Below are 11,898 nucleotides of genomic sequence, written 5' to 3'. Positions count from 1 at the left end.
CCCCCCCCAACTCTTCCATGTCCACTCCTGGTCCTTGCTGCCCCAAATATTCTGGGGAAAATGGGGCTCATTTGCTCCTGCCCACCTCCCACAGGCAGCAGGGAGGTTGAACCAGGCCCACTTATGAAGCTTGGGCCTTCCCTTCTTCTCTTCATTGAAGAAGAAAAGAATTGATCTGGTACCGTTCTTTTCAGCCTTTTAGGACCTGCATTCTTCTGCACTCACATGGAATTTCTTCATAATGTTTGGTGTCTCCTGCTGTAGCTGGTACAGATAGTTGAAGGGACATTGTCTCTCTGAAAAAACACATAGCTATCTGAATATTATTTATGTAAGATTACTGTGACAAAGGGATTATATGAGTATTGTATCTCATGCTGCGCAGTTATCAGCAATTCGTAGGGAGCTAACTATTATTTGCAGGTGATCAATTGCACTGTTTGATGCACAAATAGGATGCCATCACTATCCTAGAATCATAGAAAAGGAGGACGAAAAGGAGATCTCAGGAGATCATTTAGCCGAAACCCTCTGTTAAAGACAAGATCATCCCTGTCTGAACCATCCTATACTAGTTTTTCTCTAACCTATTCCTAGAAACTTTGAGAACAACCTTGAACAACTTGCCACAGGTAAAGCAGAGTGGTGAGGGCATTGTCAATGTCCTACCACTGCAATGACGGGAAGTAGTTGTTATATTATGCTCAAGAGATCCAAGGAGGAGGACCATGTTCCCCATCACAGAAGACAAAAACCCTTAGAGCCCGTGCCAGTCTGAATGCAGGGTAAAATTCCTTCCAATCCCAAATATGACTATCAGTCTGACTGATTGGAGGAGCAAGATGCTCAGGCCAGGAACCTGTGGTTTGTTTGTTTGTTATTTTGTTTTTTAAAGTCCTGGGAGGAGCACCAGTAGACCCCTGTCAATCCCTAGCCTCGGCTACAGCTAACACCTAATGCTTCTGAGGAAGGTGAAGAAAAAGCCTAATGCCTGTAGCAACAGGAGGGGAAAAGGTTCTTCCCTGGCTTCATGTGGCAACCAGCAAAGTTCAAAAGCATGGAATAACAAATGCCCTTCACTTTATACTGCAACCTGGGGCCCACTAACAATTAATTCCATGTATTGTGCATGCTGATTGGAGGTCCAGAACTGCCCTTTCTGTCACCTTATCCAGTCACTCATAAGCTTATCCCAGCTGCTTTAATCTTCTTTTAGAACCAAGCCAGGCATGGAGTTCTGCTTCATTTTTCTGCTGCTGACATGGTCCACTCCAATTGCTACCTACTCTGGGCTGCAGGAATTTTCTCACAATCTCTAAGCAATTGGTGTGGGTGGATCCCTTGGGTTTCCAACTGTTGCTTTTCATAGACAGTTCAGGCTTTGCTACTCTTAAAATCATTTGTGGTGAGTGCTTATTCAACCTTTTCTTGCATGCCCCCAATAAAGAATATTCTATAATGGGGGGTGGAAAATACAGCCTGTGGGCCAGTATTATCTGCCTCTGGCTGTCTGTCAAAGATGACATGGCGCCAGTGGCAGTAGGATCCAGAGGAAGTTGTCATCAGGACTGGGGGGGCAGGATCCAGCAGCCACATCAGCAGTCTGTCTGGGCCCACCCCTAGCCAGAAGCATCAGAGGCCTCTGGCCTGGCGACCATGGGGCTTCTGCCTCCTTCCAGAACATTGAGCTAAGAAGGGAGGCAGGGGAGCACCACAGGTGACCACCGGGCCCTTGCTGAGTCCTGTGGTCCCGGCAGTCCAGGTGGGAACTGCGTGGTGCTGGAGTGACTGGCTGGTTGGCGGGGGGGCAGGAAAACAGGGAAATGGTGGCAGGCAGGTGAGTGAGTGGCAGCAAGCGGGCGCGCAGTGACAGCTGGGTGGGAGTGCCGGGCCCATGTCAGTGCCCAGAGCGGGGCGACAAGAGCTCGGGGCCTGGGCAAGCAGGGGCTCTATGAAGCTGGGTCCACTTCCCCCTCTCCCTGCTGGTGCAGCCTGGCCTGGCTCCATACAGCCCCTGCCGGCCCGGGCACCTACTCTAGGCACTGGTGCGGGCCCTGCGCTCCCGCCCAGCTGTCGCTGCACTCCTGCATGTCTGCTCGAGAGAGAGAGCGAGCAATGAATGAGAGAGGGACAGTGTGTGTGTGTATGTGTGCATGCGCACATGTAGTGAGGCAGGGACTGTGTGTGTGTGTGTGTGTGTGTGTGTGTGTGCAGTGAGGCAGGGGGTATGTGCACACATGCATGCGATAAGGCAGGTAAGTGTATGCGTGCGCATGCAGTGAGGCAAGGACTGTGTGTGCGTGTGCATGCACGCATGTAGTGAAGCAGCGACTGTGCACATGCATGCAGTGAGGGAGGAACTGTGCACACGTGCGCATGTAGCAAGGCAAGGTGTGTGTGTGTGTGTGTGTGTGTGTGTGTGTGTGTGTGTGTGCACGCGCACACACATGTAGTGAGGCAGGGAGAGTATGTGTGTGCATGCAGTGAGGGAGGGAGGGGGAGTCTGCAGTGAGGGCGTGGGAGTGTGTGCAGTGAGGGAGGGGAAGTGCATGAGTGCAATGAGGGATGAAGGGAGAATGTGTGTGTGTAATGAGGGAGGGAGGGGAGTATGTGTGCAGTGAGGGAGGGCGTGTGTGTGTGCTTGCAGCGAGGGAGGGAGTCTGTATGCAATGAGGGAGTGGGAGTGTGTGCAATGGAGGGAGTGTGTGTGTGTGTGTGTGTGTTTGCGCAATGAGGGAGGGAGTGTGTGTGTGTGTGTGTGTGTGTGTGTGTGTGTGTACAAAGAGGGAGGGAGACAGCACATGTGTGTTTTGTAGCACCTGCACAACCCACCATACACATGCGCCCACACCCCCGTTGCACTGCCATACATACAGACCCCCACACCACCTCATACACTCCAGCCACCCTCCCTTCAACACAGGCCATAACCCTCCTCAGTCACCCTCCCCCTACACACTCACAGACCTCCACAAACCCCATACCCATCCACACCCCACATGTCCACACACACGTACATACATGCTCCCTCACCCCGCACCATATCCACAGCCCCCCACAAACCTATACCCATCTACCTATACCCCTGCCTTTCCCAAAATACAAGAGTAAGACTTCATTTTAAGCTATTGTGCAAATGCTTCTATGTACACTACACAAACACAAGTAAATCAGGACAACAATATTTTTTTTAAATCAAATTAATTAATGTTGTAGATGTTTGATTTTTAGAATATAATTTGGTATTTTTCTGGGTCCAAGGTAGCAAACCCTCTTGCTAAAAGTAGTACTTCCGGGGGGAAGGGGAAGGACTTCTGGTGGCAAAGGTTGGGGGTTAGGGGGCAAGAGTTCTGGTCTCAAGATAGTGATCAGCAGGTGGGGCATCTGTCAAGGGGTGGGGCTACCCATGTGGCCCTCAACAGCTTGCCAAACTTTGGTAAGTGGCCCTCCAACTGAAATAGTAACTTCCCTAGGCAATCTATTCCACTGCTTTACTCTGTCAGTTTCTTGTTGTCACATTTTCTCAGGAAGCTCCCTATTCTGGCATCCAAATAATTAATAAACATGTTGAACAGCACTGGACCCAGGATTGATCCCTGTGGGGCTATACTTAAAACCTTCTGCCATTCTGACATGGATCCACTTGCTTGCAGCTGATAAACCAGTTGTCTGTCCATGTGTAGTAGTTTGGTCTAGTCCACAGCCCTGCAATTTGTTTACAAGAAGATCATGTGGGACTTTGTAAAGAGCTTTACTGAAGATCAAGTACACTATATCTGCAGCAGCCCCTTTATTTACCTAACTGGCTACTTTGTAGGAGCAGGAAGGAGATCAAATCCTGCACTGCTGGGGAAGTTAACATGCATACCCTAATCTAATCCCTGCAAGAGAGTTTTGGTCAAGAACAGCAGAGACAGTGGTGAACATGAGGGACTGTGCACACTGGCAAAAGGAAAGGATGGGAGAGAGTGGGTACTTGTTTGAATCTTGCTTTGGAGATGCTCAGGGGAGCCTTCTAAAATCAAGTGGAAAAAAATTAACTTCTAAAAATGGAAATTTAAAAATACATTCAAAATTTGTACCCTGTTCTAGGTAAATGGAGCTCAGTCTGGAATTTTTAATATATTAATTGCCACAAATTAAAATCAGCAGTGTCTTTCTGAATATTGTGTTCCCTTGTTGTTCCCACTTCCTTAGTCTACCCTCCTAGTTCCCCGATTTGGCCAGGATCCTTCATGCATTAATGTGATGATCATTGGCATTGCACCTCAGTAAACAGTTAAATCCAGCGATACCCTGAGGGAGAAGCCAAAATGCAATTGTAGTAACAGATGTTCTATTTAATTTGAAACCAAAATAGATAATACACTTAGTAACCACTCCCAAAATAGGACATTCAGACACTGGTAATGTGTGTAGGTCTCAAAGGATTAGTCCTTTTGAAACATTTCTTCAATCCAAAATGCTTCATATGCTTTCACCCAGCCAATTTTGAAAACAAGAAAGCATGTTCACCAGCATGTTCCTGAAGCTTCCCTAATTCAGGCCATAGCAATGGAAGGGAAGGAAAACAGATTTTCAAGCCATCTTGGGAACAGCTCCTGTACAAGCATGCATCTACCTGAGATGTTTTACTTGAGATTAGAGCTAATTACTGCACAGTAAGCGTCACCATCTACATGTGCAGACACTTACTGCATAGTAAGTTGCTCTAATCGCGTGTAAATTTGCTACCTGCAAACACAGGTAGGAAATTTACTTGCTGCACAGTACAGCATGTGTAGACAACTGACTGGGAGCAAATGTGCTCCTGGCAGCGGGTGGTGGGAGATTGCTCCCTGCCCCCAGAAGCTGTCTGCTACTGTGGCAGGCTCTGCCACCAGAGCCTAGGCAGGGACAATCTTCCCTCTGTCCTGGCAGCAGGGAGCTTCCAGCTCTCGCTTTACGATGGGGAACGGAGGTTTGGTGATTCTTATCTCCCAGCTGTAGCTCCATGGTCACAGGGCCAGGGCTGGGAGTTTCTTATCTCCAAAATATCTGGTGGCACCCCAGATTGCCTTGGCACCTTGGTTGAGAATCACGGCTTTAATGTGCCTCATGAGATCTGCATCTTGGAATGGAGAGGGTCTTTGGAAGGAGGCAGCTGTGCAACTGTGCCTCCAGCATGTTGAAGTGCAACGCCCATTTGTTCAGGAGATTCCTTTGACAATAGTAGGCAATGCTGAGAAATGACTATTTTGAGATCCTTATTAAAGCACGGGAGTGTTTAGCAGTGGCATCCCAATTTAACACATACTTGTCCTTTGAGCTGTAACTCCTGAACCGTACAGTCCTTGTATTGGTTAGAATGTATACCATAATATCCAGCTACATTCAGAAATCAGAGCATATGATGCACCAATGGGGGCCAACGTTTCTGGTAGCCATGCCACAGATTAGCCTGCATCCTCCCCAAGAGCCACTTCTGTCCCCCTCCCGTGCCTGATCTGTTGCTCTTTCTGCTTCCAGACACGTGCTCCCTGTCAAATTGCTGCTTTGCTTTCTGCTTCCTGCCCTACCTGCCTCTGTGCTGCCTATCTCTTCACCAGTTTTCTGTGTACCACACACAGAGGTTGCCTTTGCCACTTGTACTGCAGGTTGGCTACCCCTGGGATAGACCAAGCCACACCATCTTTTGATAGTCTTGATGATATTGTACCCTCGCTAATCCCCTTCACCTTCTGTGGGCTGTGACTGTACAGAAAGGATTAGCAGCTAGATTCACCCCCCCCCCCCCCCCCCTTCCCCCCACCCACCCCCCCCAATTCTCCCAAAACCTAAGGTGGGAGAACAGAAGCCAGGTCCTCAGAATCTGAGTGCAGCATTGAAAAATAATCTAAACAACCAGATGACCTGTTCTAACCCTTACCATGTCATTTTTCCATCTTTTACAGAACAGCTAGTGCTGGGAGCCTACAAAGAATTGTCTCGGTTCTGGGATAAGGACTATGACTCCTTTGTGCTGCCATTGCTGGATGAACAGCAACCATGTTACATCCTGTACCGCTTTGATAGTCAGAATGCACAAGGCTTTGAATGGCTCTTCATCTCCTGGTCACCTGATAATTCCCCTGTAAGCTTTTTGTTTCTTTAAATTTACACTCTTTTTCTGGGTTCGATTAATTTTCCTGGTGTCTGTTGAAATATTTGTCAAAGTCATTTGGAGATAAAAGCTCTATGGACTTCGGCTGAGTGTCAGCATTCTTCTTGTAAATTCGATGTGTTCTGGGTATATTTTGTCTTTGAGGTTTTTTTGTTTGTTTGTTTGCTTTTTTTGCTTTTTTTTGTTTTTATGCAAATTCACTTAGTAAAACTAATAGACATGTAATCCAGTGGTTCCTAAACTATAAATCTGGGGACATGGCAAGTTAGTTTATAGATAATACAATGTCTCCAGTACAAAGTAGCTTGATAAAGTTGCATTGTGGTCCATGAGGCTTTGATTAAGGGCAGGGAGGAACCTCACAAGGTCATCTAGTCTAGCCCCCTCCTCAAGGCAGGATTGTCCGTGACTAAACCAAGTGCATGTCCAACCTGCCCTTGAAAACGTCAAAGGATGGAGATTTTCCCAATTTTTTTTAGGTAGACTGTTCTAGAGCTAGACAACCCTAATAGTCCAAAAAGTTTTCCCTAATCTCCAGGCTGAATTTTTGTCTGATGAAGTTAGAGGTCATTGCTCCTAGTCCTGTGTCCCATGGTCACAGTGAAAGGCCCCTCTCCATCCTCCCTATAATCACCTTTCAGGTACTTGAAGACTGTTATCAAATCCTCCCTCAGTCTTCTTAAACTAAATAACCCTTGCTCTTTTAGCCTTTCCTTTTAAGTCTTGCTTCACAGTCCCCTAATCATTTTTGTCGCTCTCTGCTGGACACTTTTCAATCTGTCCACATTTTTCTTGAAGTGTGGGTCCCAAAACTGGAGAGTGAGGTACTCCAGGTGAGGCCTCACCAATGCCAAGTAGAGCAGAAAAATCACTTCCCTTTATTTGCAAGTGACACCCCTGTTTAAGACAACCCAGGCTTTTTCTGCAACAAGAGCACATTGTTGGCTCATATTCAGCTTATGGTCTACTACTGTATCCCCAGGTCCTTCTTTGCAGTAGTGCAGCCTAGCCAGTCATTCCCAGTCTGTATTTGTGCATGTTGTTATTCTGTCTGAAGTGCACAACATTGCACTTGTCCTTGTTGAATCTCATCTTATTGATTGGGGACCATTTTTCCAGTTTCTTCAAGTGGATCCTAGGCCTGCCCCCCCCCCCCCCCCCCCCCCCTCTTCCGTGCCCCCTGAACGTGCCCAGGCGCCCCCCCCCCCCCCCCCCCCTTAGTGTCTGCAGTTCCACCCAAATTGGTGTCATCCCTAAATTTGCTAAGCGTGCACTCAGTCCCATCATCTAAATAATTAATGAAAATATTGCACAGTACCAGACCCAGGACAGACCCCTGGGCAATCCCACTTCATACCTCTTCCCAGCTAGACATTGAGCCACTGATGACTATTTTTTGAGTACAGTGATCCAACAAGTTATGTAACCACCATACAAAATGTTCATCTAGGCCAAGAGTGGGCAAAATATAACTCATGGGCTAGATCTGGCCTGCCAATTGATTGGATCTGGTTTGCAGCAGGTGCCTGCCAATTGATTTGATTTAGGCCTGTGGTTGCCCCTGCCATGCTCTGCATGGGGTCAAGTCCAGCCTGGGGCAACTCGTGCTGTGCTGTGCTCTCAGTCCAGCCCCATCGCACACAGCTTCAGGTGGGCCTGCTCCCATTGCGGTTGCAGCCACCTGGATTCTTCTCCGCTCTTCCCTCCAATGGTTCCTCCTCCTGCTGTTCCATTCCTGGCCGGGAGGACGCTTCAGCCAGGCAGCTCCTGCCCTAGTGTGCAGGGCTCTGGCTCCAGCTCCCACCTGCCTTCCACCCGCTCTGCCGTCCTCTGCCAGAACACAGCTGTGCTCTCTTAATGGAGCCGAAGAACACTCCTGTCCAGCATGCAAAGTCTTTGGGGGATTCACAAAGTTTCCCTTTGCAGATAACCTTCTGCTGCCAGTGACCCCTGTGGGGCACAAGATAGCAATCAGAGCCAGCTGCTCTGCCAGATGCCTGGAAGGGGGGAGGTATTGTTAGTTTCACATCGACCCCTCTATAACACACATGGTGCAAAAGGGACCCGATCGAGTCTGAGCTGGAAGGAACCAGGCAGAGAGAAAGTCAGGACTCAGAGGTGCGTGAAATCAATCCACCCACCCTCCCAGCAGGTGTCAGTGCAAAACTGACAGTACCTCTGCCCTTCACTCATTCCCCCCACCCAAGTCGTCTTGCACCCTGCAGGGGTCACTGGCAATACTAGGTTACCTGCAAAGGGAAACTGTGAATCTTCCAAAGGCTTTGAAAACTGGATGGGCTCTTCCTTCGGCTCCATGTAGAGAGCAAGGTTGGGTTCCGGCTTAAGTGGGTGGAGTGAGTAGAAGGTAGCTGGGAGCTGGAGCCAGAGCCCTGCACACTGGGCTGGAGTTGCTCGGCTGAAGCTTCCTCCCAGCCAGGAGCAGGAGCAGAAGGAGCAGTTGCTGGAGGTGAGGGGAGCAGAGCAGCACCCAGGTAGCTGCAGCTGCACCAGGAGCAGCCCCACCGGAAGCTGTGTGCATTGACTGGGGTCAGGCCGGTGGGCGCAGGCTGGAGTATGGTGTGGAGCAGCCAGGGATCAGCCCCATGCAGAGCACCACTGTGGATGAGACTGGCTGAGTGAGCTCTGTTACATGCACTCCCTTGCCCCCTCCTGCCTCTCCTCATCCCTGGCCAGCTTTCAGGACCTAACGCCCAGGCAGCTCCCCACACCTACACCCCCCCCCCCCCAAACAGGGCAGGGGCCACTGCATGACCCCAACCCTTGATCCGGGTCTCTCCTGCCTATCTCTCTTCTGAACATCACTTCCCTCCTGCCTGCATCCCCATCCCACAGAGAAAGTTTTGGTGGGCTGTTGCAGAGGCGGTGGGGAGGGGTAGTGCTGACCTGGCCCACGACAACTCATCAAAATTCCCTATGTTGGCCCTGGGCCCAAATAATTGACCACCCCAATCTTGTCTTTATTTCATTAGCTTGTTAATGAGACTGTTGTGGAAGACAGTGTCGAAGCTTTGCTAAAGTCAAAGTATGTCACATTCAGTGCTCTCCCCCTATCCACAGAGCCTGCTGCCTTATCATAGAAAAAAATCAGGTTGCCTAGTGACTTGCTCTTAGTGAATCCATGCTGGCTGTACCTGATCTGATAGGTGCTTCACTGCAGATTCTAGGACTTGTTGGCTGATCTTTCCAGGCAACTTATGTTGACTTGTCTGTAATTCCCTGGATCTTTCTTCCTTTTCTTAAAAAAAAAAAATGAAACTGTTTTCCCTTTTCCATTCATCCAGGACCTCATCTGACCTCTTTATGTTCTCAAAGGTAGTCAGTAGCCCTAGGATTACCTCTGCAAATTTCTTCAGTACCTAGGGTGCATCCCATTCAGCTCTGCTGATCTGAAAGCATGAGGCATCTCTAAGTAACCTCTAACCTGTTCTTTTATTATTCTAGGCTGTTTGTCTCCTTCCTTATCTTTGCTTCCAACTGCACCCTGTTCGTGAAAATTGAATTAAAAAAGGCATTAAATACACCAATCTTCTCTGTATCATCCTTAATTAGATTACCTTCTGCATTCTGTGAGGGACCTATGGTTTCTTTGGTCTTCTCCTTACTTTAGACATACTTGCAGAATCCCTTTTTATTGCCTTTTATGTCCCTCATCAGTTGTATCTCAAATTATGCTTTGACCTTCTTAATTTTCCCCTTACATGCCAGTGTTACCCTTATACTCTGGGAGCCGCACTCTGGTTGTGCCGTGTCTTCTGCCCACCCGGTGGCAGGAGGTACAGCATGGCATTACGTGGCTTCCAGGGCAAAGGCAGCAATGCGCAGAGGCTCAGCCTGCAGCGTACAGCCTGCCTCTGCTCCATGCATAAATCTGAGGGTCACATGCCTTCCTCAGGGGTTTGTGCAGCAGCAGGGAACCCCCCCCCTACCAAGCCCCTGGATGAGCCACCTGTGGCTCTGTCCCACTCTTTGCCCCCACCCCGGGGTCCCATTCACCCCAGCCCCTGCCTCACTCCCTCCCTCCCTCACCATGGGAGCCTTGATCTGAACCTCCCCCCCCGGCCCTACTCCTTCCCTCTTCTCCTGCCCTTCTCCTCCAAAGACTTACTTGCTGGGCACTGCTCTGCTCTACATGCCACTAGACTGCATTCCTGGCCACGTGCATGCTGTGGCTGCATGCCTGCTCACAGCATCTTGATATGGCACTGATATATTGGTGCACCTCTAGTTTGTGGGGGAGTGTGGTCCCCCTTCTCACCTTCCTGCTGCAGCTGCCTGGACCCTGCACCTGGGCTGCCCTGTGGCTCCTCTGCACTGCTACCGCTGCCCCACTGGTCAGCCCAGAAGCAGTAGTGATGGTGGTGGAGAGGAGCTGCAGGGCAGCCCGGGCATGGGCTCCAAAACCATGTTCATGATTAATGTGTTAAGAAGAATAACATGTTAATTGGTTCTTGCGTTAATTGTGCACATTAATGCCAATTAATTGACAGCCCTCATTTGTATAATGTAATAGTCAGCTGGATCTCCTCTGAGGTAAAGTGTGGCTGCTATTCAACAGCCTACAGTAAAACTACATAATGAATTCTGAGAAGAAGTGTCACTAAACCTGTGCTAGAATTCAGTGAAGTGTAATGTAATGATCTAAGATGAAACTTGGCAAAGGTAGTGAATTTAACATCCCTAACCAGAAGTGCTCAAGGCCCAGTTTCCATGTTTCCATTTAAAAGGTACCATTCTGAGTGGTTATTTCTGCCACTTTGTTTGGGTGTTGATTCAGTGCTGACTTGGAGGAAAAATGTTTTGCCAACAGAATCATGAATCTCTTAGTTATGACCCATTTTGGTTCTGCTTTCTTTGAGATCTGACATACCAATGTGCAAGCTGGGCTCCCACAAAGCCAGCTCCACTCTCAGCAACCTATTGGATCATTAAGTCTTATGATTCTATAAACTAATTTCCAAGAATCTTCCAAATGTCATGCAAACCATGTGTCACTAGAAATAGCTGTGCTTTAGAGGAAGAGTAACATCTGGCTTTTTAGGATAGTAATAATTATACCTGGTATCACATGTGTTTTAAGAGACTCTGAAAAGCTGGACTAACCATGCGATAAGTGTAATTCCTACTTTATGAATGGAAGGAAATGACAGAATTTGAGATTTATCTGAGGCCATCTCAATCCACTGGAAGAGAAATAAAACCAAAATATAAATTTGCATCTGGAGCTATTTGGAAGAACTTTGAATAGAACAGTTTTCCATTGAAAAATGTGGTTCCACTGAAATCAGAGCACTTTGTGATATCATCTTATTTCACTGAAATTTTGCTTTGGACAAATACCTGTTCCAACATATTTTAGAACAAAAATTTGATTTTTGTTTGTTTAAAAAACCCTTTTTGTTGCCATTTTTAAAAATGTATATTAACTTCTATATAAAAGTGAAACCCAATTCATGTTTCTTATTAAATGTTTTGCTGAACATTTGAACAAAAATACATTTCAGAATTTTGAAAGTCTTTGAAATGGTATCTTCATTCCTTGTGCTGCTCTACTTGAATCACATTAGTCATTTGCTATGGGAAGAAGTTTTTGCTGCTGTTGCCTATGCTTGCTTGATTCAGCGGAGGATCTTCCAGAACAGCGTTTTCCAACCGGTGTGCCATGGCCATGTGCCTTCGGACATGTCCAGGTATACCACGAAATCTTGGGGTGTGTGGCTACAGCCAGTGCTGCCACC

The 11,898-nt window shown here is 47.9% G+C and overlaps 1 protein-coding gene across 2 annotated transcripts in view; it reads left to right on the top strand.

Moving 5' to 3' along the window:
• The window catches only part of TWF2 (twinfilin actin binding protein 2), a 106,763-nt gene that overhangs the window by 57,109 nt on the left and 37,756 nt on the right, over positions 1-11,898 (top strand). For both annotated transcript variants that reach the window (XM_006028267.3, XM_025209662.1), the window contains one exon: positions 5,934-6,112. In XM_006028267.3, coding sequence (XP_006028329.1) covers positions 5,934-6,112 — 179 coding nt within the window. The remainder of the gene's footprint in view (positions 1-5,933; positions 6,113-11,898) is intronic.

Source organism: Alligator sinensis, unplaced genomic scaffold, assembly GCF_000455745.1.
Source record: "Alligator sinensis unplaced genomic scaffold, ASM45574v1 scaffold487_1, whole genome shotgun sequence".
NCBI classification, from domain to species: Eukaryota; Metazoa; Chordata; order Crocodylia; family Alligatoridae; genus Alligator; species Alligator sinensis.
This window is presented reverse-complemented; position numbering and strand designations above follow the sequence as displayed.